A 27,717-nucleotide genomic window follows, 5' to 3' on the forward strand; every position below is an offset into this window, starting at 1 on the left:
AGCGCCCCCTTCGTGCCGGGCAGAAAGTAAAGGCAGCTCCATAATTATTTGTCAGGCGACGAGCCTCGCCTTTCTTTCTTCGGCGAGGATGGCGGGCGCTGGAAAACAAGCTCGAAGTGCAGATTCCTGCGAAACCGTGTAGGCGGCGCTGTGAGGCATGTCACCTGACCTAGCCTGAGTCGCAGAGTCGCGTTAAGCCCGCGCCGGGACTTGTTATGCAAATGACGTAGGCGGGGAGAACCCGGCTCCGCAGGCACGTGTGCTGCCTGTCGCCCCAGCCGCCAGGTCTTACGTACCGCAGGGTGTGCAGTCGGGCTACTGGCCCAGAGAGGGTCTGCGAATCGTTCCAAGCCACACAGCGAGGCAGGGGAAGGGTTCTCCTGGGTAGGACCTGCAGCACTGGGGAAACGTCATTCCAGCTCAGATCTATGCGGGAAAACCGCTGAACAGCAGCTCCGAACTTAGCCTCTCGCTATGGACTTGTGGACCCTCAGTCTGTGTGACCACTTCTCGCCTTTATCAAGGCAACACATACAGCTGTGCTAGATACTCCAGACAAGCTCTCAAGGTTCTGGCAGCATCAAGTGTTGTGTTTTGGGGTTTTTTTGTAATTTAAATTTATTTATTTATTTATATTTTTGGCTGCATTGGGTCTTCCTTGCTGCGCGGGGCTTTCTCTAGTTGCCACAAGCGGGGGCTACTCTTCGTTGCCTTTGCGGGCTTCTCATTGCGGTGGCTTCTCTTGGTGCAGAGCAGGGGCTCTAGGCTCGTCGGCTTCAGTAGGTGCGGCGCATGGGCTCTTAGAGCACACGCTCAGTAGTTGTGGGTTATGGGGCTCGAACCCCTGTCCCCTACATTGGCAGGCGGATTCTTAACCACTGCGCCACCGGGGAAGTCCCAGCCTTGCGTTTTGGACACTGTTCTGGGGTTTGTTGTGGCTGTGAGGCAGTGGGACTGGTTCTCAGGTCACAGCTGTCCCCTCCAGTCCCCGTAAGCGGAGAATGTGACTGAAGGAGAGCTCACTTGCCAGCTGCCAGGAGAACCAGAGCTGTTTGGACCTAATTGGGAAGACGAAGTGCAGATGTCAGCTGTCTCCAGGTGTTCTCTTGAAGAAGAGCAACCGGGTAGAGGTGGAGGGTGCTGTGCTATCAGAAAAGGCCTATGAGCAGCACGGCTCCAGCGTGTCTGTATGATAAGAAAGCTCCAGGGGAGACCCCAATGCAGGAGCGGCCACTTTTTTAAAGCTATGTTCATTTTTAAACTTCTTACTTTGAAATACTGCTTTGAAATGTACAGAAGAAGGTGGTACAAAGAACTTCAGTAAACCCATCGTTCATTTAATTATCCTTAATATTTTGCCAACTTTTCACGATTCCCTGCTTCCTCTCTCTGTGTCTCTCTCGCTCTCTCGCTGTCTTTGTCTCTCTGGCAGACACACACATTTGTTATTATCACTATTGTTTTCGAAGCATTTGTAAATAAGTTGTATATTTCTTACCCATAAGGGGTCTTTGTGAAGGAGCCAGGTCTTTGGGCATTGCTGGGAGCAACAGCCCGGTGGGGAATCAGCCTATGCGAGCTGGAGAGACTTAGGAGGGGGTAGGTAGGGATCTAGGTAGAGTGGTAAGTTCAGTGGAGACACTGAGGGAGCCTGAATCTCATGGTTCTCATCTCTTTAATGAGCCTGTGGGGCAGGTTGTTGCCTTCCTCAAAAGGAGGCAGGCAAGGTCCCAGCCTCTGTCAGGGGAAGTGCCCAACCAGGGGAGGAAGCCAATTCTAGTCCCTAAATCGGTGTGCAAGCTCCCATTGCGGGGCTGAAGTTGGGGAGGGGACTGAATTATCCCCCTACCACTTCCTGACCACCATCTACCATATTCAGCTACGTGCCGTCCCTTTAGTGGGAGCAGGATCTTGGTGGGAGAGGACAGGTGGGGCATTGGGAACAGGAAATGGGTCCTGTCGAAACAGAGTGGGACACCCATACAGCCTTACCTGGGGCCCAGTGGGCCCTGTTGAGACAGCTCTGCTCTGTTTTCCTCCTGTCTTGGGCACAGTTTTGTCACTTTCCTTTCACTCTCTCTTCTCCCCTCTCTCCCCCTCTCTCCATAGTGTGCTCTCCTGTTCTGTGTCTCTTGCCCAAAGTCCCCGGGCCCCTGGTTGATCTTGCTGCTGTTTCTCATCTGCTGTGTATCCAGGGAGGCACTGGACAGCTGAAGGTGATCAGAGCTGTCAGGTAAATTCCAAGTCCACGGGAGTGGGCCCCATGAATGCAGGAGGACAGGCAGTGGGACCCACTCGGGCTTCACAGTGCTGGGAGGTCTCATCTACCTTTTACTCCTGCACACGGGGCGGTGAGAGGGCTGGGAGAGGCTGCCCTCCTGGGCACTCACTGGGAGGCTTGGGACTCCAAGTTGGAAGGAGCCACCCTGCTGGCCACCAAGCAGTCTTTGCCCCCTGCCCAGGGAGACCCACAGGAATAGAGGTCACAGGCCAGTCCAGGGTAGCCTCAAGTGAGATTACAAGACTCCTCGGGATGGCCGGATCCCTGAACTCCTCAGAAGACTGGGAGCCACCTCTGGCTTTCCCCTTCCCAAAGGGACAGACGTAAATTAGAGGCAGAAACAGCAGGAGAGGCCGGTGGAGTGTTGAGGGGGCAGAGGCATCCTTGAGGCTGGGGACGGGGATGCAGACAGCAGTGCACTGAGGGGCTCTAGTCTCTTGCCCTTGGGATGGCCCCCAAGTCCCAAGGGTGTCAAGCTGCAGCCTCTCTTCCAGAACATTCTCTAACTAGAGCAGTAGCCACATCTGCCACCCAGATGAAACCACTCCTGCCCCAGTGCACTGTGACACCACCCGGGAGTTCACCAGTGTCTGTGTGGGAAATGTCTGAGTCACCCGGGAAGCAGAGGAGCATGAGGACAGCTGCGGGCTCAGGCACAGCACTCCCGGGGCCCGGGGATGGGGACAGGGGCTCGGGGGTGTGGGGCTGTGGCCCCCGGGGGTGCTGCCTTGCTGCCCACTGGGGCCGCGAGAGGTTAAGGACAAACTCAACCAGGGGCTTTGAAAGTAAATAGAAACAAAGAAGAGATGTGGGAAGAGAGACAGAGAGAAGGAAAGAGAGACAGAGACTGAAGAAGGAATTTCAAAAGGCTCAGGGGAAGGGTAAGCTGTGACAAAGTGAGAGAGTGGCATGGACATATATACACTACCAAACGTAAAATAGCTAGCTAGTGGGAAGCAGCCGCACAGCACAGGGAGATCAGCTCAGTGCTTTGTGACCACCTAGAGGGGGGGGATAGGGAGGGTGGTAGGGAGGGAGATGCAAGAGGGAAGAGATATGGGAACATGTGTATATGTATAACTGATTCACTTTGTTATAAAGCAGAAACTAACACACCATTGTAAAGCAATTATACTCCAATAAAGATGTAAAAAAAAAAAAAAAAGGCGCAGGTAAATCGGACTCCCTGACTCCCTTGTGCTCCCTGGGTGAGTGTCCTTAACGGAGACTGAGAGGGGGCTGGGGCCTCAGACAGTCTCAGCTCCCGCTGCCTCTTAAAAGCTTAGGGATTTCTCCCGGCTGTGGGTTGTTCCAGGGTTGTTCTTACAAGTAATTTCTGACTTTTGTGCTTACTTGAGGACCTAACCTTTATGAAGGAGTCTAATATATTCAAACGTTTACAGCAATGCTGGCATCCCTGCAGGAACAGGTTGCTAATAGCTCTAATGACACTTTTGTTTTTCTCCTTTTTCTGTTGAGGCTGAAATTATTAGCAACTAGCTCTTGGTCAGCTCAGAAACATGCCCGGAGGCTGCAGGTAACTGCTTCCCTCACCAAGTGGCATGGCGGAGTGGGGAGTGTCTGACTGTCCGGCCTGAGGGGACGAGGAGGGCAGAGGAGGGTGACCAGGCACCAGACAGAGCTGGGTTGGAAGGCCGGCTCTGCCGCTGCTGCATGGGTGGCTCGGGCAAGTCATGAAACGCTTTTGGGCCTCGGGTTCCTCGTGTGTGAGGTGTGGGTGACACCACCCACACTGCAGCTTTCCCTCTGGGAGGTATCTCAGGCCCTGGTGCTCCCAGACCAGGGCTAAGGCTGCATCTCTTTCTTCCTAGCCTCTGTCCATTATAGGACATGTCCACATGGTCACCCACACTGTCCCTGAGCTCAAGGCTTAAGGTGTGGCTGGATTTACTCAAATGAAATCCTGCTTGTAAAACACAGGCCCATTCAACCATGATCCCTCCTAGCCAAAGACTTCTTATGGGGGCATTTAAATTAGAATTTCTGGGACTTCCCCGGTGGCACAGTGGTTAAGAATCCACCTGCCAATGTACGGGACATGGGTTCGAGCCGTGGTCCAGGAGGATCCCACATGCCACGGAGCAACTAAGCCCGTGCTCCACAACTACTAAGACTGCGCTCTAGAGCCAGCATGCCACAACTACTGAGCCCGCGTGCTGCAACTACTGAAGCCCGGGTGCCTAGAGCCCATGCTCTGCAACAAGAGAAGCCACCACAATGAGAAGCCCGTGCACCGCAACCAAGAGTAGCCCCTGCTCGCTGCAACTAGAGAAAGCCCGTGCGCAGCAACGAAGACCCAGTGCAGCCAAAAATAAAAAAATAAAATAAAGCAAAAATTAAAAAATAAATTAGAATTTCCTTGAATGTTTAGATGAATTAGGGGATAATTAGCGTTTTTAGTGCAGAAGATTAGCATTCCATTACTTAGGTTCTCTTTAAAGTTTTTCTCATTGTTGTATAACGTCCTGCACAACGTTTTATGATAGCGTTTTTATGGATTCCCCATGAGCACTTTGGAAGAGAAGGGTATGGCTGCCCAGGCAAAGTCAGAACGAAATGTGGCTGGAACTTTTGGCCGAAGGAGGAGCAAGTAAGGATTTGTAGTAGATGCATCTCTGTGTTCATTGCAGTTTAAGTCAACCAACCCGTGTGTGTTTTCCACAGGCTGTTTTGAAGAATAGTGCCTAGTTTCTACAATTCTCCTGATCAGACAGTTGCTTGGCCACACCGTTAGTGTTTTCATTTTTTTTTTCAATATGCATAGGCTGAGAATCTTTAAGTTCTGCTCTTTTTTTGCTTAGCAATTCCTCCTTTAAGTCATTTCTGTCTTCTCACATTTTATCAGATGCAGTCAAGAGGAGCCAAGCCAGACCTTCAAACGCTTTGCTTAGAAATTTCAGCTAAACATCCAGTGTCGTCACTTGCAAGATGGGCCTTCAACAGAACTCTGAAACAGGAACATCGTTCAGCCAAGTTCTTTGCCACTTTACACTAAGGATCACCTTTCCTCCAATTTCCAATGTTCTTTAGTTCCTTCTGAGACCTCATCAGAACGGCCTTTACCATCTGTATTTCTACTAACATTCTGTTCACCACCACTTACGTATTCTCTAAGATATAGCTCTCCTCCTCTTCTGAGCCTTCACTCAAATCACCTCTGAAGGTCCCTTCAAGGCCATGTAGGCTTTTTCTAGCATGCATCTCAAAACTCTTCTGGCCTCTACCCATTATGTGGTTCCAAAGCCACTTTCACATTTTTCGGTTTATTACAGCAGTACCTACTTCTTGGTACCAATTTCTGTCTTAGTCCACTTGGGCTTCTGTAACAAAAAATACTATAAGATGTGTGACTTAAACAACAAACATTTTTTTCTCACAGTTCTGGAGGCTGGGAAGTCCAAGATCACAGTGCCAACAGATTTGGTGTCTGGTGAGAACCTGCTTCCTGCTTCACAGACTGTCATCTTCACACTGTGTCTTCACATGGTGGAAGGAGGGCACGAGAACTCTCTGGGGTATCTTTTATAAGGGCACTAGTACCATTCACGAGGGTTCCATCCTCATGACCTTATCACCTCCCAAAGGCCCCACCTCCTAATACTATCACATTGGGGTTTAGGATTTCAATGTATGAATTTTGAGGGGACACAAACGTCCAGTTCATAGCAGCCTCCTCACAGGCACTTGGTATTGCCAGTGTTTGTAATTTTAGTTATTCTAGTAGGTGTGTGGTGTTATATTGTGATTTTAATTTTCATCTGGTATCATTTTCCTATTGCCAGAATAACTTTCTTGTGTGGATCTGCTGATGAAGAATTCTCATGGCTTTTATTTGTCTGAAAGTTGTTATTTTGTATTTAGTTTTAAAAGATGGGGAAGGAAACAGGGTCTTACGTCCTTTTCCCTGCTCGCCACTGAGCAGAGTTCCTATGCATTTCTGTGTTGGGACCCAGAGTAGTCCACCACAAAATGTTCCTCAGTGGTGTATTGATTATTTTGAATTAAAGTTGCTTAAGAAATGGCCAATGCAAGAGGGATGCTCTGACCCTCCTTGCTGTCTCCTTGAAAGCAGGGAAAAAAACCTTTCATGTGAAAGATGCACTCCCTACATCTGGAGGTAGAAGGACCCCCTTATTGCCAAAGATAGGGAATTCGGGCCGAGAATCCTACATAAACAATCCTTGTTACTTCAATTTACTATCCCAAGCCCAAACTCTGTTCTAATTCTGCACTAGTTGGGCACCCAAAATCTGTTTCTTTGTCTTGTCAATTCCTCACAAATGTATTGTTTCTTTGTCTAGAAAGTATAAAAGCTGCCTGCTTTGGCCTATTCTTAGGTTTCATTTCTATGGGACCTCCATGCGTATGAGTTAAATTTTGTTTCTTTTTCTCTTGTGTCAATTTTATTATTAGTGCACTAATTACTATTAGTGCACTATTTATTATTAGCGGCAACCACAAGAACTCAGGAAGCATAGAGGGGGAAATTCTCCCTCCCTGACATGCCATGTGGGAGATAGAGGTGAGTTAGGAGGTTTGTGCAAGCCCCACTCCCACTCCATATGGGACCTTTAGAGGTTTCGTGGAGAATCTGTCTGGGAAGTCCTGATTCCTTTGATCTCTGTCCTAGGAAATGTACGGTGGGAGATATATATTGATTTGCAAGTGGGAGAGGGTGGGAGAAAAGTGTGGGGTTGTGGGCAGTAGCGTGTATTCATGAAACAATGGTGACCTTTAAGGTCTGTGCTCTCCCATCCGTTCTGCTGTAGATAATGCTATTATTTTTCTTTTGTTGTTTGGAAGTTCTCCTTGGAGTCTAACTGAAGGTCAGACTGTCATTGTCTAGAGTTGGGGAATGAATGTCATTTTCAAGATAAAATAACACGCAGAGAGTTGGAAATGGATGACTTGGAAACCACTCCAGCATAACCTCAGGCCTCCTTTATTTGATTCGCACCAGCAACCTCACCCCCTTTAACATCTGAGCTACTCTCTTAGATACCAGAGAGTAAGTGGAGGGGAGGAGGTGAGAACCGGGCAGTATAGGTCCTCTAAAGATACCATCCTAGACACTTCTCTTGCTGCCGCCAAGAGGGCAGAGGGATAGAGATGTTAGGGCTGCAGAAAGAAGCTGAGATTTGGCTACACCGAGAGCCCAGCCGTATCAACATCTGGCCTCAGATAAGGGCAACATGCAGCCCGCGTGCCCGCCCCATCATGGCATCAGGGAAGGTGCAGGGCAGTGGTGCACCCTAGTTAGTAACCTGAAAACTCCCGAAGTACTATTAACCTTTCACCAGGCCAATGTGGGGTGGCCACCTTCCAGCTGGATATCCACCCCAGGGGTTGCCGAGAAGCGCGGGGCGGTGGGCACCGCGGGAACTGCCCCTGGACAGCCAGGCGCATTTGGAGCCCTCGGCTGGCCTTGCGTGGGCCTTACTTTCATGCAAGAGACACCGCTGCCCATCCGGTCGTCTGCTTCAGCCCCGCACTCTCGACCCTCTCTCCCGCCACTTGGCGATGATCGAGGCGCCGGGCAGGCCTGTATTTACTCTTCCCTGAATGGCGAGACAGTATAGCCTCCCACGCAAGGTCGGTGCGAGCGGTGCTCCAGTCCAGCTCAGGCTACGCCGGGGCCAATCTCGATCTGGAGCGCCCTCTGGCGGTGCTGAGTGCCGGGCCTGGGACTCCACGCGCGTCTCCAGTCTTTGGCGTTGGCGCCGGGCTCGGCCCGCCTGGAATTTGCTGGACAGCGTCTGCCAAGCAGCGGAGCTCTGGAAACCGTTCTGCCTCGATTATTACCTCGCCTCTCTCCAGGTCTGGCCCTGCTCCTCGGCTGACGCTGAGAAGGCGTGAGGCAGCCTTAGACAGCCGCTAGGAGGGCGTGATGGGGGACCAGGGAGAGCCAGACCACATCAGTGTGGACCTCTAGTTGCTGGGGCCCAGAGTCATACCCGTCTTTCTTCTCTGAACTAGCCATTGCCCATAGGAGCTGTACCCGGCGTCCTTCACTTCTTGGTGTTCCCCAACGTCATCACCATCAGAGATGAGCCACCTTCTTTCCTGGATATTGGAGCAGGAGGGGTACGTCTTTCCAGGGAAGCTGGAGGTCACCCAGAGTAGAGGAAGAGGTATTTTTACCGAATGCAATGTGCATGGGATGAATTCCAGGAATTTTCTTTTTGCTGGTGTCACCATCTCTGGACCCACAGGTAGGAGAGTCAGCATGGAATGGGTGTGGGTGGGCTCAGGTTGAGCCCCTGAAGATTGTGGAGACTCTCCATGGCCTCAGCCTCCAAACACAACTCACAGGAAAAGTCTGGGTGGGCAGTGGTGATGTACCTAGTAGGAGAATTTGTGCTGGTGCCAGACAGGGCATGAGGTTCAAATGTGACCTGGACAAGTCACTGGCCTCTGGCCTTCCCTGTTAAGCATGGGCTCTCTGGAATACTTCTGGGTCAAACCAGCAGTGGTCACAACTGTTGAGGAATACAAGGAACGCTGCAGATTATTAGGTCAGTGTGGAAACGTTGGATTTTGGCCTGAGTTCTGTTTGGAGGCTGGAGGCAGGGGCAGCTGCATGCTGGGGCAGGTAGGCAACCGGAGGGGCCAGTGCCACTTCAGCACTGAGGACTGGACAGCGCCCTCAGGACAGTCTGGCAAAGCCAAAGGAGTAATGGAGAGTCACTCAAGCCCAACCCCAGCATGGCTCACCGAGGCTGACAGTGAAACCCTTTTAGAAGGGCCTGAGGTCCAGCACCCTGGGCTCCAGGGACTTGGGGCCTGGAGCCCACGCTCATGGGGTAGGGACCAGGGCTCCAGAAGAGTTGCAGACTCTTCCTAGATATCCCATAAATAACCTTTTGTAGCACTTCAGATCACAAACCTTTTTACAGTCTCCTCTCTGATGTAAATAGCTCAGGAAAGTAGGCCTGAACATCCACTCTAATAGTTGTAGGGTAGACAATTGTCCAAGTCACACAGCCAGAGAGGGGTTGGAGCTAAGACTTGAATGACTGCTTTGGTTGTAGCAGATTCATCCCCACAGACTGTGACAGTGGTTCAGGGCTTTTATAATAGTGAGATCCTGAGGGCTGATGGACCAACACAAAGGGGAGGTTCTTGGGGTGAGGGTGACTTATGGCCCTAAGAGGGCACCCCACATGTGTGGGCTGGGAACCCTGGTTAGGCTGGACAATGCTCAGGGCTTTGAGGAGGAGCAGGGCTCCCAATAAAATGTGACTTTGTCTATTCCTAAAGCCTGAGGTGGCATTCAAGGCCCATCACAGTTCACCTTTCTGGACCAGAGGTGACTCATCTGTTCCCTGGCTAATCAATCCCACCCAGGGATTCTCCTTCCTGCCTTCACTCTAAGCCTTAAGGTCCCAGAGACCGGGCCTGCTAATCCCTGGGTGTCCCTAGCCCAGCATCTGGGCAGTGCGGGGCTCACAGTTGGAGCGCAATAAACATCTATCAGCGGCCAAGCCTCATCTTCCTTGCCTGTGCGAAAGATGGCTGGGAAGGGCACGTGTGTGTCATGTGATTTAACGGCCAGTGTGTGGACTTCTCATTTGCTAAAAAAATGAGGGGTTTCCCTGGTGGCGCAGTGGTTGAGAGTACGCCTGCCGATGCAGGGGACACAGGTTCGTGCCCCGGTCCGGGAAGATCCCACATGCCGCGGAGTGGCTGGGCCCGTGAGCCATGGCCGCTGAGCCTGCGCGTCCGGAGCCTGTGCTCCGCAAAGGGGGAAGCAAATGAGATGTGCGGGGAGAACCCAATGCCGGTGCAAGACTGAGAAAGTCCAAGCCAGAAGGTAAAGGACATTTAATCCCACGTATTCTTTTTACATACAGGGCAACAGAGCTGGAGAGTGACAATGACTTGCTGCAAGTCACAGGGCCGCGTAGGGACAGGGACAGGGCTACATAACAAGTTCTTCGAGGCCGTGACCTAATCAGAGAGACCCTCTGGTGGGGGTACTGGTTGCGCATCGAGTGCATCGACTTTCTACTTCTCAGGCCTGAAACAATGAGCTGGATCAATCCATTGCTTTTGACTGCCAATAAGTGCTGCGCGCTGATTGGTCCTGGTTAAGGAAACGGAAGAAAAGGTGTGCACGTGGGACCTGCGGCGAGAGGCCTAGGCGCCGGGACGGAGCGCGTCTTGGGAGAGACCATGGCGTCACTGAATTGCAGCACCGCTGTCTGCGTTATCTGTTTGGAGAAACCCAAATACCGCTGCCCCGCCTGCCGCGTGCCCTAGTGAGTGCCGGCGGTTGTGGGCTGCGGACGGGTGGCGGGGTGGCGAGAGGGTCCGCGCGGCCTTCGGGGCTGACGCGGCCTGTGGCTTTGTTTTTACAGTTGCTCGTTGACCTGCTTCCGGGAGCACAAAGGTAAGGTTCCCTCCTCGTGCACGGCAGCCCCCACGTCCCGTCGTTGTCCCCTGCTCCCTCCCGCCCTTGCAACGCCTGATACTGTAGGAGCTCCTCCTCCTGGGCGGGGTGGGAGGGCGGATACTTCTACCTGCGAATGTGTCTCCACATTTTGCACAATCAAAACCTTTTTTTCTGGGGCTTCCCTGGTGGCGCAGTGGTTGAGAGTCCGCCTGCCGATGCAGGGGACACGGGTTAGTGCCCTGGTCTGGGAGGATCCAACATGCCGCGGAGCGGCTGGGCCCGTGAGCCATGGCCGCTGAGCCTGCGCGTCCGGAGCCTGTGCTCCGCAGCGGGAGAGGCCACAACAGTGAGAGGCCCGCGTACCGCAAAAAAAACAAAAACAAAAAAAAACAACCTTTCTTCTGCTCTGCGTTTTCTTCTACGTACCATTCTCTCTCTCTCTCTCTCTCGTTTTTTTTTTTTTTGCATGTGCTGCGTGGCATGTGGGATCCTAGTTCCCTGACCAGGGATGGAACCCCCCTACCCACTGCATTGGAAGCGCAAAGTCTTAACCACTGAACCGCCAGGGAAGTCCCCTATCCTCTTTTTCTTCTTTAAAAATAGTCGACCAGTTTTGCCGTAGAAGTCTCCCCTAGCTGTTCCTTCCTCTTAGTGTTCTGACGCAGCTCCGCATCATTTGCTGCGCTGGCTGAGGTTAACGACGTTTTCTTTCTTTTTTTTTTTTTTTTTTTCGTTTTCTTTCTTTTACATAATATCTTGATAGAAACGTGGAGGTAGTTCAGTTTACAATAAGGAGCAAGGTCTTTGTCAAGCCTGCATTTTTTAAGTATCTTCAATCCGCGTCTCTTAGTCCTTAGGGACTCTTTCCCACGACCTCTCTCTCAGTGATTGTTCGGTTAAAGTTCCTCATTGGTGGTTTGCCTGTAGTTTCATCCCCTCCATTCTCTGATTTACAGCTGTGTGTTTCAAGCATCACCCTCTCCACTCCCCGCCCCGCTTTTTTTCCTTAACCCTGATGTCTCTGGAGCATTTTCAAAAGAAACCTGTCAGCTCAAGATAGAAAAGAAGTAGAAATGCTTTGCTGAAACAGGGTTGGGGAGCTGGGTGTGGAACGCTTCCCTCTAGTCCTGCAGCCCTGTAAGGCCTCACCAAGACCCCCTAGGGCAATCTGGAGCTCTTAACTGTGAGACCTGGCAGCTGCTTGGGTAGTTTTTCTGAAATGCAGATTTGAGCAATTCACTCCCTTGGTGAACACTCCAGTCTCTCTGGCAGTAGTGTTTTGTTTTTTTTTTAAGTGAAATATAGTTGATTTACAGTATTTCAGGTGTACAGCAAAGTGATTCAGTGATATATATATATATATTTCTTTTTCAGTTTTTTTCCATTATGAGTTATTACAAGATAATGAATATAGTTCCCTATGCTATACAGTAGGTCTATTTTTTTTTTTATATATGTGTTTCTGTTAATCCCAAATTCCTAATTTATTCCTCCCCCACCCCTTACCCTTTGGTAACCATAAACTTGTTTTCTGTCAGTCTGTTTCTGTTTTGTAAATAAATTCACTTGGATCATTTTTTTTAGATTCCACATATAAGAGGTATCATGATATTTGTCTTTCTCAGACCTACTTCACTCAGTACGATAATCTCTCGGTCCATCCATGTTGCTGCAGATGGCATTATTTCATTCTTTTTTTACTGGCTGAGTAGTATTCCATTGTGTATATATACCTCATATTCGTTATCCATTCATCCGTCTGTGGACATTTAGTTTGCTTCCATGTCTTGGCTATTGTAAATAGTGCTGCTATGAACATTGGGGTGTATGTATCTTTTTGAATTAAGAGTTTTCTCTGGATATATGTCCAGGAATGGGATTATTGGATCATATGGCAACTCTATTTTTAGTTTTTTAAGGAACTTCCATACTGTTCACCGTAGTGGCTGTGCCAGTTTACATTCCCACCAACAGTGGTAGGAGGGTTCCCTTTTCTCCACACCATCTCCAGCATTTATTATTTGTAGACTTTTTTTTTTGGCTTACTGAATTATTTATTACAAGGCAAACACCACCCAGATGAAGAAAATAGAACTTTGCCATCCACTCTGGAACCCCTCCACATGACCTGTCCCGATCCAGTGCCCTCGCTTCCTATAAATAACCACTCTTCTGGGACTTCCCTGGCGGTCCAGTAGTTAAGACTTCGCCTTCCAATGCAGGGGGTGCACGTTCAATCCCTGGTCAGGGAGCTAAGATTCCACATGCCTCGGGGCCAAAAAACCAAAACATAAAACAGAAGCAATATTGTAACATATTCAATAAAGACTTTAAAAAATGGTTCACATCAAAAAAATAAAATCTTTAAAAAAAAAAAAGTAACCACTGTCCTGACTTTTATAGTAATCACTTCTTTGCTTTTTTAGTTTTATTATGTAAATACGTGTCCTGAAAGCGTATCATTTAGTCTTGCCCATTAAAAAAAGGTGATATTTCTTTCTTTCTTTCTTTTTTTTGTTGTTCTTGGGCCATGCTGCTCAGTTTGCAGGATCTCAGTTCCCTGACCAGGGATTGGGATTGAACCCTGGCCTAGCAGTGAAAGCGCCAAGTCTGAACCACTGGACCACCAGGGAATTCCCCAAAAATGTGATATTTCTTTTTTTAAAAAAATTTATTTTATTTATTTATTTTTGGCTGCATTGGGTCTTCGTTGCTGTGCGTGGGCTCCCTCTAGCTGCGGAGAGTGTGGGCTACTCTTAGTTGCGGTGCGTGGGCTTCTCATTGCAGTGGCTTTTCTTGTTGAGGAGAATGGGCTCTAGGCGCCCGGGCTTCGGTAGTTGCAGCACACAGGCTCAGTAGTTGTGGCACGCTGGCTCTAGAGTGCAGCCTTAGTAGTTGTGGAACACAGGCTTAGTTGCTCCGTGGCATGTGGGATCCTCCTGGACCAGGGCTCAAACCCATGTCCTGTACATTGGCAGGCAGATTCTTAACCACTGTGCCACCAGGGAAGTCCCTGATATTTCTTTTAAGTCTCTTTTAATCTGTAAATTCCTCCTCCATCCTTTTTTTTTGTTTTTTTTTTCTTTACAATTTCTCTGTTGAAGAATTCAAGCCACTTGTACAGTTACCCACAGTCTGGGTTTTGCTGATTGCAAGCTCATGGTGCACTTAGGCATACTCCTCAATCCTCTGTTTCTTACAAATTGACAGATCAGAGACTGGATCAGAGCTCAGGGTCAGTCTCTCTGGCAAAACTACAGGTGGTCTTAGGCATGACTATAGAAGGTGCATAATGTCTGGTGGTCTTTATGTTTTTTTTATTGAAGTATAGTTGATTTACAACGTGTTAACTTCTGTACAGCAAAGTGATTCAGTTATACACATATATATATGTATATATAAAATTCTTTTTTCTTTACATTCTTTTCCATTATGGTTTATCACAGGATATTGAATATAGTTCCCTGTGCTATACAGTCGGGCCTTGTTGTTTATCCGTTCTATATATAATAGCTTACATGTGCTAACCCCAATCTCCCACTCCATCCCTCCCCCAACCCCATCCTCCTTGGTAACCACAAGTCTGATCTCTATGTCTGTGAGTCCGCTTCTGTTTTGCAGATAGGTTCATTTGTGCCATATTTTAGATTCCACATATAAGTGATATCATATGGTATTTGTCTTTCTGACTTACTTAGTATGGTAATCTCTGGTTGCATTCATGTTGCTGCAAATGGAATAATTTCATTCTTTTTAGTGGCTGAGTAGTATTCCATTGTATATATATACCATACCTTCTTTATCCGTCTCGATGGACATTTAGGTTGTTTCCATGTCTTGGCTATTGTGAATAGTGCTGCTGTGAACACAGGGGTGTGTGTATCTTTCTGAATTATAGTTTTGTCTGGATATATGCCCAGGAGTGGGATTGCTGGATCATATGGTAATTCTATTTTTAGTTTTCTGAGGAACCTCCATAGTGTTTTCCATAGTGACCGCACCAACTTACACTCCTACCAACAGTGTAGAAGGATTCCCTTTTCTCCACACCCTCTGCAGCATGTTATTTGTAGACGTTTTGATGATAGCCATTCTGACCAGTGAGAGGTGATACTTTGTTGTGGTTTTGGTTTGCATTTCTCTAATAATTATCAATGTTGAGCATCTTCTCATGTGCCTGTTGGCCATCTGTATGTCCTCTTTGGAGGACTGTCTATTTAGGTCTTCTGGCGGTGGTTCTTAACCTGGGTATTGCTCTCCCTAGAGACGTGGTCACAGTGTTTTTGTTCTCACAGTAGCGGAGGCGATGGTGGTACTTCTGGTTATTCGTGTTGACTCACAAAAACCGCCTGGGGTGTGTGAAGTTATCCCACACCATTAAAGATCTTTCCAACCTGAGTACAGTAGCGCCCTCTCTGAGAGACACTGGTCTGGGGAAGACAGACAGACCTGTGTGTGGCATTCTTTTGCTCGGCTTCCTCCTCTTGTGCCCCGGCCACATGCCAGGCCTGCCCCGCCCATCAGCTACCAGTTGCTCACCCCCATCTCCCTGCATCTGCCTACTCTTTCAAGGGTCCGGTCCAGCCATGGACCTTTCCCTCTGCCCCACATGCTCTTTCCACCTGGCAGCACCTTCCCCTCTCATCTCCCCGCCCTCTCAGGTGACTCGGATCAGACTCTCCTTATCTTGTCCATATCTCTGTCATCTGTGCGACTAAACCCCTCCGAGGGCCTGATGGCTTTCATCTGTGTGTCCCCGGTGGCATGTGGTACATGCAAATTTGGTATCAGAAACTGCTGAGAACACAGTTTGATGCTGATTGAAGTCAGTGTGCTACTGAATCGTGGTGAAAGCCCTGTGCGATTCGGCCAGGCAGGGAGGTTGGAGACAGGCCCTAGGGGTGCACGAGGCCTGCTTCCTCAGCCCTTTTGCGGGGCTCAGGCTTTTACTGGCCCTTCACTGGATCTCTCACTTCCTCTCCTTCATCCCCACCCCCACCTATGTCCCTTACCCCATACATATGCTTCCCCCTAGAGGCTGGCTTGGTGGTGGCGTGTGCAGCCTTGTCACTCAAGTGGAGGCGATGTGCACCTGAGATTTGTGTCTTTTTCAGAGCAGTGCAACCCTGAAACTCGTCCTGTCAAGAAAGAAATAAGATCGCATCTTACTGCAAAAACTAAAAAGCCTGTGGAAAACACAGGTGGGTTGGTTGACTCCAAACAAACAAACCTAGAGAAGGGTTTCAAATAGAATATGTTGAAAGGAGAGAGGAGAGGAGACTGGGCTGGGGCCAGGAGTCAAGTTCATTAGGGAGCAGCAGCTTCCTCAGCCCTGAGCACTGGGGCTGGGGGCACACGTCACCACGGGTGATGTTACAGAGCAGCCTGACGGTTCAAGAGAAGAAAGATGGGGGCAGGAGGCAGAGGGGGAGAAAGGCCATCACCATGGTTTGGGGGTGAGTGGTGGACACTGCTGGCGGGAGCCTCCTCCAGTCACGGCTTCGGGTCCCCCTCCCTGGGCCTGGCTGGGGCTGTAGGTTCACCTGAGCTAGGCCTAGGTGGGGTGCTGCCTTTGGTCTCGCTGCTGCTGGGGCCCTCACAGCTCACAGCGGGAGTGGGCTGTCATCCTCTTCATCCATCTAGCCTTTCTTTAATGCCTCCTGCGGGCGATGCACCATGCCAGGCTCTGGAAGCAGCCCCTCCCAGCGCCACCAAAGAGGCATTGAACATTCACAGCCAGGGGATGGCCCATTTCTGCCCTTTGATAAACTGTTGTTGGGTTCAGAAATTTCTGCCCATGCTGAAAACACAGGGAAATCATGTCAGTGGGTTTTTACAGAGCATATAATTTTTTGGCCATGACAGGGCTGGAGCCGCCATGGTGAGGGGAGATGGGGTGGCAAGAACTGGAAAATAAGGCCCTAAAGCCCACAGACCACAGGGAAACACACAGAGTAAGCGTGTGAACACTAGGATGCATTTGTTACTCACCAGTTCTTTGCTTTCCTAAAAGGAGTGTTGGTTTAGTCACAAATTCCAGAGAAGAGGTTACTTTTCTCTGTACCCACTTGCATATCTCTGTTCCTGTTGCGTGTGTGCACATACATTTTTTATCTATTGGAGGAGTTATTAAAACCTGGCACCTAGGTTTCCTTTTCAGTCATACGCAGTTGATTGTGTTATATTCCTCAGATGATGATGACGACTCTGTAGCTGATTTTCTCAATAGTGACGAGGAAGAGGACAGAGTTTCCTTGCAGAATTTAAAGAATTTAGGTAAGTCTGTGCTGTGCTTGTTTACTTCTTTGTTAACCATTGAGATACATTGGATTGTACAGAATGTGATTTTTTAAAATAAATTTATTTATTTTTGGTTGCATTGGGTCTTCGTTGCTGCACGCAGGCTTTCTCTGGTTGTGGCGAGCGCGGGCTTCTCTTCGTTGTGGTGCGCGGGCTTCTCATTGTGGTGGCTTCTCTTGTTGCTGAGCATGGGCTCTAGGCGCACGGGCTTCAGCAGTTGTGGCATGCAGGCTCAGTAGTTGTGGCTCATGGGCTCTAGAGCGCAGGCTCAGTAGTTGTGGCACACGGGCTTAGTTGCTCTGCGGCATGTGGGATCTTCCCAGACCAGGGCTCGAACCCGTGTCCCCTGCATTGGCAGGCGATTCTCAACCACTGCACCACCAGGGAAGCCCAATTCTGCTCCTCTTTCAAGGCTTGGTTCAAATTTCCTCAGCTAAACTTTTCTTGACCTTTGGTCTCTCTCAGAATTAGGTACTTTTTCAGCTTCCCATGGTGTGCTGTAATATACCACCCCCCACGTTTTGTCTCTCACACCAGTCAGGGGCCTCCGTTTATTCCTGATCCCAGTGCTCGCTTTACAGTCCAGTCATTCATGCAGACTGGGTCATCCCAGGATTTGATTTTTCAGAGGGACGCGGTGTTAATAATGCCCAGCATTTTTGTAGGACTGCATTTCTATTATGTATAATTAACTGGCCAGTGTAATTCCTAAAAGTGGTGTTATTTTCATTTTTCCCATTTCACAGAGGTGGTGCTTTGTAGCCAGTCCCATGGGAGTGATTAGTTAGACTGAGGTAGGAGCTGAGCTGGGTATATGTGTGGATGATTTTGTAAACTGTAAAGCACCGTACACGTTAGTGTCAGTTCACTGCTACTCATCCTGCTTTATGCTGGATCAAGCACACACTTAAACATCATTCAGAGATTTGGTGTAACTGTCCTTGTCGCTGAGAACCTTCATGCTTATGGAGAGAAAACATGCCCACATGCTGCTATTCTTTGTATCTGTGCTGGTAAAATGATGCCATTTCAGCTAAGAAAAAATTAAGTTAAAATATTTACAGAGATATAAAGAATAAAAATCTGATAGCGTTTAACTTGGAAATTTATCTGATACGCTGATCTCACCTTATGTGAAGTGCTGGGTTAATTTGTGGGTTTAAAGGGTAAGGGGATGCCACATCCTTGGTATTTATTACATTTGAAACATTTGGCTTTCAGCTATCTCTGCCTATTCCCACTTGAACTCAGCTTGGTTCTCTTTCCCTGTTCATTTTTAAGGGGAGTCTGCAGCGCTGAGAAGCTTACTGCTCAGTCCACACCTTAGACAGTTGATGGTCAACCTCGATCAGGCAGACGACAAGGCAAAGCTCATGCGAGCCTGCATGCAGGAGCCTTTGTTTTTGGAGTTTGCTGACTGCTGTTTAAGGATCGTGGAACCGTCCCCGAATGAGGATTCTTAAGGTGGATTATTGTGCTGCCGGCTCCTCCCAGGAGGCCAGCTCGTGTGGGGCCCTAGCAGGGGCGGCGCTTTCCGGACATTGACCGGCTGACCTCAGGTAGGTCCTGCACATCCTTATGTCCATTGCTGCAGGCTGGGGTGCACGCGGATGGAGGTACTCCAGGTGGCAAACCCTTTATGGAGAGAGAACTTGACATTCAGATGGTTGTTTTTAAATGTTTTATTTTCGGTACAATTAAGACATAAATGATATGGTTTTCACACCCATTTGAGTTAAAACTTGATCAGTGTTTCAAAATTAAAGTGTGGTGGTTCTGTGGTGCATTGCATTGCTTGTCATTCTTGATTCATAATCTAGTTGCTTGAAATTACATTAAACAACAAATATTTAAATAGTAAGCTTTGTTCCTTTTAAAGGAACTAAAAGGCAAAATTTCAGCCAAAATTTTAGAGCTCATTTCAAGCTGACTTTGCCTGTGGGGTTGGAGGAGGGGGTGCCTGCTGTCCAGCACCACCGAGTGGGTTCTGTGAAGGCCCTAAAGTTTCTTAATCCAGGTTTGGTAGCTACCAGCCCTGACACCTGTCAGGGCTGGAGGCGTAGATCGGCGCCCCGGGCCACTGGTGCAGCTGCCGCCCCGGCCTGGCCAGCAGGCTGGAGCCGCGGCTCCCGACGTGTGCTCCGAGTCGCTGTGGGAGTTGTTTGGCAGCTGTGTGTTGATTAGATGTCTTTGGCAAGGCAGCTGGCAGGAAAAGGCCGTGGAGAAACAAAGGCACCAGGGAGGGCCCAGCCAGGTGAGGATGGAATGTGAGGAGAGATCACACGTGGCCCAGCCTGTGTCTTTCCAGCAGGATCTGATTAAAGCCAGTAACACTGTTGGGCGAAGGTTCAGGGCAGATGTCAGCATAGCGCAGTGGAGACTTCCTGCAGTGAAACTTTATCGAACCCTGGGGAAAGAGATGCAGCTTAACCCCAGCTCCCAGGAGTGCCAGGGCTAAAGGTACCTGACAGAGTGAACGCTAGAAATGCAGGGAGGCAGGGACATGTAAGTAAGTACCCAAGTGAGAGTCACAGCAGTAGCACGATTGAGTTAGTCAATGTTGTTGTCTTCTCCTTATTCTAAAACAATGGCAAAGTCCAAAACAGTATTAAAATATAAAATTCCACATCCATTCAATGTGAGACAGATGAGGAAACACTAGGAGGGAGCTCCCCCATTCTAGGAGTATGGCCTGTTACATTCTTATGCCTGCTTAAAGATGGAAGATCAAAGAACTGCACTTCTGTTTACACTCTGGCTGGCCTGTGTGTTGTCATGGAGATTTTATCTAGATTAGGAAATTCAGTGTTTCCTTCCTTCTGCCTTGTCAGTGTCACCTAATCCTTGTAAAAGGTTGCTATTAGCCCTTTTCTGTGCTGGCTGGCTCTTTCCCTGGCTGCTCTTAATATAAATTCTTGGCCCACTGACTCACGTGCTTGTCATTTCCTCGACTGGAATAGGATAAACCAAAGACTACAACTTGGGGAGAACAAGGTGCCGTCATCACAACCACAATTTTTTGGAAGTTGGGCTAATTTAAAGGCGATTCAGAGGAGACGCTAGATCATTTAGAGGCAGCTTTTAAAAAGTGAAAGGGCTCTGGAAAACCCCTCCTCGTAACAATGCGAGGGACGTGCAGGCTTCTGGTTTCCCCAGCAGGGTCAGGAGGCTCTTCTCGCAGCCTCGGTCCTGCTCCTGCTGTGACTCCCGGGCTCTGCCCCCTGCCCTCCACAGTGGGGCGTGAGGGATCTGGAGCTGTCCTGGCAGGACGGCCAGCCCGTCACACGGCTCACCTGAGGCAGCGCTCGGATGGACGTGACTCCAGCTTGTTCTTGTGCTGTCTGGACAGTGTAGCTGCTGGGGCTGCCCACGGGGAGCGGGAGGCAGGCGAAGACCACCAGCTTCCTCCGGAAGCCATGAGCACCCACGGCGGCGTTGGCCAGGACCAGTCCCAGGGGCCAGAAGCGGGTTACTGCCCCCAGGAGCCTGGTCTGTGCCTGGGGCAGTGGCGAGGAGCTCGGGGAACAGGTGACTTGAGACGAGCGTTGTTCTTCCACACCATCCAGTTCTTTAGAAGCCAGGAAGGCCATTCTAATCTTAAACAGAGAACACCACTTTATAGCTTTCTCTTAATGCAAAACAGAATCCAAAAGTCTCTTTAATAATTCAGCTTAACAAGGTGAACTGAAGGGCACCTGGTTTGATGTGGCACAACTTTATGGCCAAGGCAGCTGTGCTGAGGCCTTACATATGCTGCTTTAAAAAACTAACAAACAGCCTTTGGGGTGTGCTCAGAGCAGGGAGTCTGAAGAAATGGCTCGTCTGTTTACAACACACCCGACAGGAATCAGGGTTCATTGTGACAAGGGGCACAAAACTTGTGGCCTTCCTATGAACAGATACCCAACACATATCCCCCCTTCACCTTCACGTGGCTGCTGGGCAGGACCAGTGGGACAGGCCTCAGTACTGGAAGGAAAGCTACAGTATTCAGTGGGGGAGTTTGCCACCTGGAGCCTGTCCGGTCCACGTGTGGCTGGGCCATGAGTGGTGTTATAGGCATAAAGACTTTGAACCCCTCTCTTCAAGGAAAAAAGAAAAATAGATTCCGTGTATATGCCATTCTGGAAAAGGCAAAACAATGGAGACAATAAAAAGATCAGTGGTTGCCAGGAGTTTGCGGGGGAGGGAAGATGAATACATAGAATACAGAAGTTTTTATGAGCAGTGAAAATACTGTGTATGACACTATAATGATTTTATGTCATCATACTATCGTCCAAACCCACCATAGAACGTGCAACACTATTCACTTCATAAAGCGAACCCTAAGATGAACTAGGGACTTTGGTGATTATGATGTCAGTGCAGTTCAGCCTTAGTTTAAAAAAAAAGTCTTAAAAAGAATTAACACTCAGGGTAGACTTTTTTGGCAAAACCTTTGTTTCACTTTTATATATGTATACACATTATATATGTGTCTGTTGGACTGTAATGTAAAATGTGCTTTTTAGAATAAAAAAGTTTGCTGGTTACTGTAGTTATACTGGCAAATAAAAGCACAAATTAAAAATAATAGCCTTATTGAGATCTAATTGAAATACCATAAGATTCATGCTTTTAAAGCGTGCAGTTCCATGTTTTTTAGCATATTCCCAAAGTTGTTTGTGCCACTCTACCATGTCATAACCGTCCTGCAGTGTAGGCGGTGTGTCCACTTCACTCATGAGGACACAAGGCCGCCCGCTTTGCAGTGGCGGGGCCAGCACTCCAGCCTGGGTCCATCATTGCCCACCCTGACTTCTCGGGTCAGTACTCACTCTCCATTCCTGCCACGCGCGTTTGATGACCGTAGCAGCTGCGTGCAGCCTCTGGATGTGCTTCCGAGTCAGCCAGGAACGAACAGCTGAGGGGTTTGTCCAGAAACAGGAAATAAGAGTAAATGTTCGTCAGAGCTCTCGGTAACCAGGCTGCAGCAACACCAGAGCAGCTGTAAACGTTTGAATGAATGGCCACCTGTGCCACCGCATGAGGTGAGGGACTGAGTCAACACGTGAAGCAGACCTGGCTCTGCAAACCACAGCTCAGACTGCCCAGACTTGGAGATAGATACCTACACATCAAACGGGCAGCTGCCACGGGGTCACCTCCCACCTCGGGCTCAGTCTGAGGTAATGCCCAGGGAACAAGAGGGGTCTGAATTGTCTGCATCTTTCACCTGTATTTTTGGAAACCCTTAATTGAATTTGCTTGCGTGCGTTATGAATCCACAAACGATGCCAGCATACGCCCATGCACTGGTGAAGGTAATAACTACTGGATGGGGAGCTGATCATGGGGCAATTTTCATTTTCTTCTTTTGAAATTTCAGCATTTTCTGATTCTTTTTGGTACAATCATATTCAGAAAATGGGCTATTCGACTAAATACTAACACATTTGGATTCTGAAAAACTATAAAGTTTAAAGATGCATAAAAGTCACCTATTATCTCACCAACCCAGATAGTTCTACAGTATTTCCTTATTTTTTTTTTCAGGCCTGTACACACAAACGCACCTTATGAAGGTGGCATCACCTTGATGTGTAGTTCAGCATTCAGATTTGAACATCATGTTGGAAATGTTTTCCCGGTAAATTAAAAATATTCTTCAAAAACACTTCTTAGCTAGATAAGGATCGTCCATAATGTAGCCATGACTCCACCACTGTCAGGTATTTGGATTGTTTCTAGTATTTTTGTTTTTCAGAATGAGGCTGCTGTGTCATGGTTCATACATTGCTTCCTTAATCAGATCTTCTCAGTTTTTACCTTCTCCTTAATTAAACTCAACACGCCCGGGAGCCCAGGTAATGATAAGAGTTGTCATAAAGGGAAAAAAAGGCGGCATAAACAGCTATCTAGGACTAGGAAAGGGGAATTAAAGGCAACTTTTGAGCCTCTACTACCTACAAAGCACCCTTAGTTGTGGTGTGGCCTGGTATGCACTGACTGGAGATGCTCTGGGTGAACTGGACAGGGAATTCGAATCCCAGCGCACCACAGAGACATGCAGTTAACCTCTTGGGGCTGGGACACAGTCAGCTTTGGTCTGTGGGGACTCTAGCAGCAGCATTTCGAAAGAAACAGGTATCACGTGGGCTGTGTGCAGCTGCAGACAGTGGCCGTACCTGGGCCCACCTGCTGGCCAGGAGTGATGACTGCCAGCCCAGGGCCCCACCTCTCCTACCTGCCTGGATGAGCACGGCGGCCCGCCTCTGCCTCTCCTGCTTGCGGCCCCAGTGTCGCCTCCAGCCACCCTGGATGCTGCGGGCACACTGCTCCAGCACCTGGGCACGCCCACGTTCCAGAAGCTCCAGCTGGGAGAAAGGGCATCCACTGAGGTCCTCAGCCTCTCCTCCCCCTGCCCTCAGGAGGGCCCAGACCCTGTCCTGCTAAGGACAGCATGTGGCTGGCCACTCCTCATCCCAAGCCAGCTTACCGTGGAGTCAGTCATGAACACCTTGGTCCTGCCACAGTGCACTGGGGCCGGCATGGCCTCAGCTGGTGCCTGAGCCAGGGCTGGCAGAGTGTGGAGGATGTCCTGGAGGAGGGCTTGCAGCGTGGCCTGCTCGGAGTGTGGAGACCATCCTGGGGGGTGGAGACAGAGGTCCCATAAGTGCTTCATTGTCTGCACACTTCTGTGGCCTTAAGAAACTGGCCTGGTCTCCCTAACATTCCACAGGATTCTTTCCTGCTGTGAAGCCTCTAACCATTTCTACCTCCTGCCTTTCGGGAGGAGGCCAGAGGTGGCCTCCCACTGTCCCTCAGGTCCCTGGCTGTTCTGAGGAATCTCCAAATCCCACTTGAGGCTGTGCCCTGGACTGGCCTGCAGCCTCCATTCCTGTGGGTCCCTTTGGGCAGGGTGGCAGAGGGCACCGGGTGCCTTGACTCCCACGTGGACTCCCAGGCTGCTTAGCCAGCATCTGTTTCTACGGCCCCAAACATGCTGAGGGCCAAACAGGGCAGCCGGGCCACTCCCTCTGCCCCTGAGCCCTCCCGCCACTGATGGGAAAAGGGGGAACAAATCCCAGTCCCATGGAGGCCCACCGGGTCCCCCTGCCTGCCCTCCCACACCTGGCAGGGCCGGCTCCTGTAGAGGGAGGATTTACCTGAGGGTCTGACCACCTTTAGCTGCCCAGTGCCTCTCTGGAGGCGGCCAAAGGAAACGCCGCAGACGAGAAACAGCAGCAAAATCAACCAGGGGCTTTGGGCAAGAGACAGAACAGAAGAGCACACCATGGAGAAAGGGGGCGGGAGAGGCGGGGAGAAAGGATGAAAGGAAAGTGACAAGATCGTGCCCAAGAGAGGGAAATACAAAGCAGTACTGTGCCTGGGCTCTGCTGGCCCCGGGTGTGTGTGTGTGTCCTTGGCCTCTTTTCCCTCCGCGTGGTGTGTGTGCATGTCCTGTCCTTGGCCTCTTCTCCCTCCTTGTGTGCGCGCGTGTGTCCTGTCCTTGGCCTCTTATCCCTTCGTGTCTGTGTGTGTGCATGTGTGTCTCCTGTTCTTGGCCTCTTCTCCCTCCGTGTGTGTGCGCGTGTGTGTCCTGTCCTTGGCCTCTTATCCCTTCGTGTCTGTGTGTGTGCATGTGTGTGTCTCCTGTTCTTGGCCTCTTCTCCCTCCGTGTGTGTGTGCAAGTGTGTGTCTCCTGTCCTTGGCCTCTACTCCCTCTGTGTGTGTGTGAGTGTGTGTGTCCTGTCCTTGGCCTCTTCTCTCTCCGTGTGTGCGTGTGCGTGTGTCCTGTCCTTGGCCTCTTATCCCTTCGTGTCTGTGTGTGTGTGTGTGTGCGTGTGTGTGTCCTGTCCTTGGCCTCTTCTCCCTCCGTGTGTGTGTATGCCCGTGTGTGTGTCCTGTCCTTGGCCTCTTCTCCCTCCGTGTGTGTGCGCGCGCGCGTGTGTCCTGTCCTTGGCCTCTTATCCCTTCGTGTCTGTGTGTGTGTCCTGTCCTTGGCGTCTTCTCCCTCCGTGTGTGTGTGTGCGTGTGTCTCCTGTCCTTGGCCTCTTCTCCCTCCTTGGCCTCTTCTCCCTCCGTGTGTGTGTGTGCAAGTGTGTGTCTCCTGTCCTTGGCCTCTTCTCCGTGTGTGTGTGTGTGTGTGTGCGCGCACGTCCTGTCCTTGGCCTCTTCTCCCTCCGTGTGTGTATGTGTGTGTGTGTCTCCTGTCCTTGGCCTCTACTCCCTCTGTGTGTGTGTGAGTGTGTGTGTCCTGTCCTTGGCCTCTTCTCTCTCCGTGTGTGCGTGTGCGTGTGTCCTGTTCTTGGCCTCTTATCCCTTCGTGTCTGTGTGTGTGTGTGTGTGCGTGTGTGTGTCCTGTCCTTGGCCTCTTCTCCCTCCGTGTGTGTGTATGCCCGTGTGTGTGTCCTGTCCTTGGCCTCTTCTCCCTCCGTGTGTGTGCGCGCGCGCGTGTGTCCTGTCCTTGGCCTCTTATCCCTTCGTGTCTGTGTGTGTGTCCTGTCCTTGGCGTCTTCTCCCTCCGTGTGTGTGTGTGCGTGTGTCTCCTGTCCTTGGCCTCTTCTCCCTCCTTGGCCTCTACTCCCTCTGTGTGTGTGTGTGTGTGTCCTGTCCTTGGCCTCTTCTCTCTCCGTGTGTGCGTGTGCGTGTGTCCTGTCCTTGGCCTCTTATCCCTTCGTGTCTGTGTGTGTGTGTGTGTGCGTGTGTGTGTCCTGTCCTTGGCCTCTTCTCCCTCCACCTGTGCCCAGGCCTTCTCACCAACTCACACAGCCTCAGTGACGCCACATGCAACAACCCCAGCAGACCAGGCCTTGCCCCTGAGGTGGGAGCTGGCCGGTACCTTGCAGATGTCTCCACTGGCTGGGAAGGGCTTGGCAGCCTCCCCAGACCTCTCTTCCCCACTGGCCGGGCGTGGCTAATTCTCTCCTCTCCTCTCCCTCTACATCGAATCACACGCTTGCCAAGTCTGGCCAATTTCTTCCCAACATTTCCCGGCTGTGCCCAAATCTCTAGCCTATCTCCCCTCTGGCCAACCACGGGGCGCCCCACGGTGGCCTCCAGAAAGCATGAGGCTGACGCCACTCCCTTCATCCCCCGAAGTGCCTCCCATCTGCCTGGAGGAGAAAGTCCAGCTTCTGCGAGTGGGCCTGCCTGTCCCCCAGCCTCACGAACTACTGTTCTTGCCCTTATGAGCCAGCAACACTGAACAGCCTGGAGCTCCTCATACACACAGTGCTGTCCCTGCTTGTGGAATGCCCCTCACCTGGCTAATCCCATCTAGCCTCAGACACCACCTCCTTCAGGAAGCCTTCCCGATTCATACCTCTCTAGCACCACCCACAGCATTCTGTTCCTAACTCTGTGTCTTCACTTTCCCCATTGTTTGTCTTCTTTTAGTTTGTTTCCCCCACTGAGCCAAGAGCCACGAGGGCAGGGCTGTGTTTTATTCATCTCTGAAGCCCCAGCCCCTCACCCTGAGATGGCCCAGGTAAGTGCTCAGGAAATTGGGTGAACAAGTGACTGGCAAATGGGCGCCTCACCTGAGCGCCCTTCATCTGGAGGTGGGCCATGGGGGCTGGGGGCTGCGCCAGGACGGAGCCTTCTCAGTAACTCATACCGCTTCAGGAAGTTCCGGTGAGAGACCCTGGAAGCCAAAGCAGGCGGAAGGAGAGAGGAAGTGACTTTGGCCGTGAGCCAGGAGTCACTGTTTCACCTGTTCAGCCACCAGCGAGGTGCTGCCCTGACTGTGCCCACTGAGCGGATGGCATTACTAGGCCCCTTGGCGGGAAGCCGGTGAAGACCAGTGCATGCTGGGCCTCCTGCTCCTGCAGCCTTGGTCCTACCCACATGGAGCCTTGCTCTTTTAGGAGGGGATCTGCAGCCTGCCCCCTCCCAAAGGGGCTCGCCAGCCTCTCCCCAGACACCTGGGTCACTCCTGCCGTGCACAGGGGCTCAGCACATCTCCCCTCTGACGCCACGGCCCACTCCACTGCCGCCCGGGGTCTCGGCTCCCCGTCACGGCAGCGCTTCCCTACACATCAGTACTTTCTCCTCCTGAGTCTGGCTTCTGTCCCCAAAACTGCACCAGCATGGCCACCAACTCCAGGGGACAGTGCTCTGACCAGCCTCTCAGCAGCAGGTGCCCAGCTGACCCCTCTCCCTTGTAGAGCTTGCTTTCAGCCTCCAGGACACCCACGGTCCTGGCTCCCTCCTTCACCCCAACCCCCTCCAAGTTGTTGCTGGTTTCTCGTCATCCACCCTCTCTAAACGTGAGCGTTCCTCAGGGAATGGCCTCAGACCTCCCTCTCCCCCTGTGATCTCCTTGCTCACGGTGTTAAAAGTCACTGAGGACAGACCCTCACATGCCCCTCCATTTCAAACCGGACTCTCGCCTGCCCTCTCCCCCAGACCATCCTGTGTCCCGATTCATCCACTTGCCTCAGACGGAAGCCTGGAAGTCGCTTCTGCAGCCTGGAAGTCGACTGCTCCCCTGCCCCGTACCCCACGGTCTATCCATTCACAGTCCCATTTCTATGGCAAGCCACACTCCACTTTTACCCACTTCTCTCCATTTTTCACTGGGCCACCATCACACCTGTTCTACCTGTAACAGCCGCCCGCTCATCTACCTCCTCTCCTGACCCTAGGGCAGCCTCCACACAGCAGCCACGGAACACGAACGAGCACGCAGCGCGCCCTGCTTACAACGCCCAGCGGCTCCCACAGCCCTCAG

At 50.6% G+C, this 27,717-nt stretch overlaps 3 protein-coding genes and 1 non-coding gene across 10 annotated transcripts in view; 3 read left to right on the forward strand and 1 right to left on the reverse strand.

The window, feature by feature from the left end:
- The first annotated feature begins 8,274 nt into the window (after window positions 1-8,274).
- On the forward strand, window positions 8,275-18,781 carry ZNHIT3 (zinc finger HIT-type containing 3). The gene is made up of 6 exons (XM_004311864.4): window positions 8,275-8,514; window positions 10,156-10,563; window positions 10,663-10,694; window positions 15,812-15,898; window positions 16,890-16,973; window positions 18,279-18,781. The coding sequence occupies exons 2-6, from the start codon at window positions 10,478-10,480 to the stop codon at window positions 18,458-18,460; spliced, it is 471 nt and encodes a 156-aa protein (XP_004311912.1). The 5' UTR covers window positions 8,275-8,514; window positions 10,156-10,477; the 3' UTR covers window positions 18,461-18,781.
- MYO19 (myosin XIX) overlaps window positions 18,665-27,717 on the reverse strand; it is a 35,326-nt gene continuing 26,273 nt past the window's right edge. For all 7 annotated transcript variants that reach the window (XM_019945370.3, XM_019945375.3, XM_019945373.3 and 4 more), the window contains 6 exons: window positions 26,525-26,628; window positions 23,479-23,627; window positions 23,227-23,356; window positions 21,818-21,903; window positions 20,291-20,593; window positions 18,665-19,404 (listed from right to left, as the gene is read on the reverse strand). In XM_019945370.3, coding sequence (XP_019800929.1) covers window positions 19,276-19,404; window positions 20,291-20,593; window positions 21,818-21,903; window positions 23,227-23,356; window positions 23,479-23,627; window positions 26,525-26,628 — 901 coding nt within the window. In that variant the 3' untranslated portion in view covers window positions 18,665-19,275. The remainder of the gene's footprint in view (window positions 19,405-20,290; window positions 20,594-21,817; window positions 21,904-23,226; window positions 23,357-23,478; window positions 23,628-26,524; window positions 26,629-27,717) is intronic.
- On the forward strand, window positions 20,780-20,909 carry LOC117309880 (small nucleolar RNA SNORA11). The gene has a single exon (XR_004524170.1). It is a non-coding gene; the product is annotated as a small nucleolar RNA SNORA11 (small nucleolar RNA).
- Window positions 24,134-26,523, forward strand: LOC141277414 (uncharacterized). The gene is made up of 2 exons (XM_073798365.1): window positions 24,134-25,052; window positions 25,204-26,523. Exons 1-2 carry the CDS (start codon window positions 24,527-24,529, stop codon window positions 25,761-25,763), a joined length of 1,086 nt encoding a protein of 361 aa, XP_073654466.1. The 5' UTR covers window positions 24,134-24,526; the 3' UTR covers window positions 25,764-26,523.

Source organism: Tursiops truncatus, chromosome 20 (assembly GCF_011762595.2).
Source record: "Tursiops truncatus isolate mTurTru1 chromosome 20, mTurTru1.mat.Y, whole genome shotgun sequence".
Classification (NCBI taxonomy): domain Eukaryota; kingdom Metazoa; phylum Chordata; class Mammalia; order Artiodactyla; family Delphinidae; genus Tursiops; species Tursiops truncatus.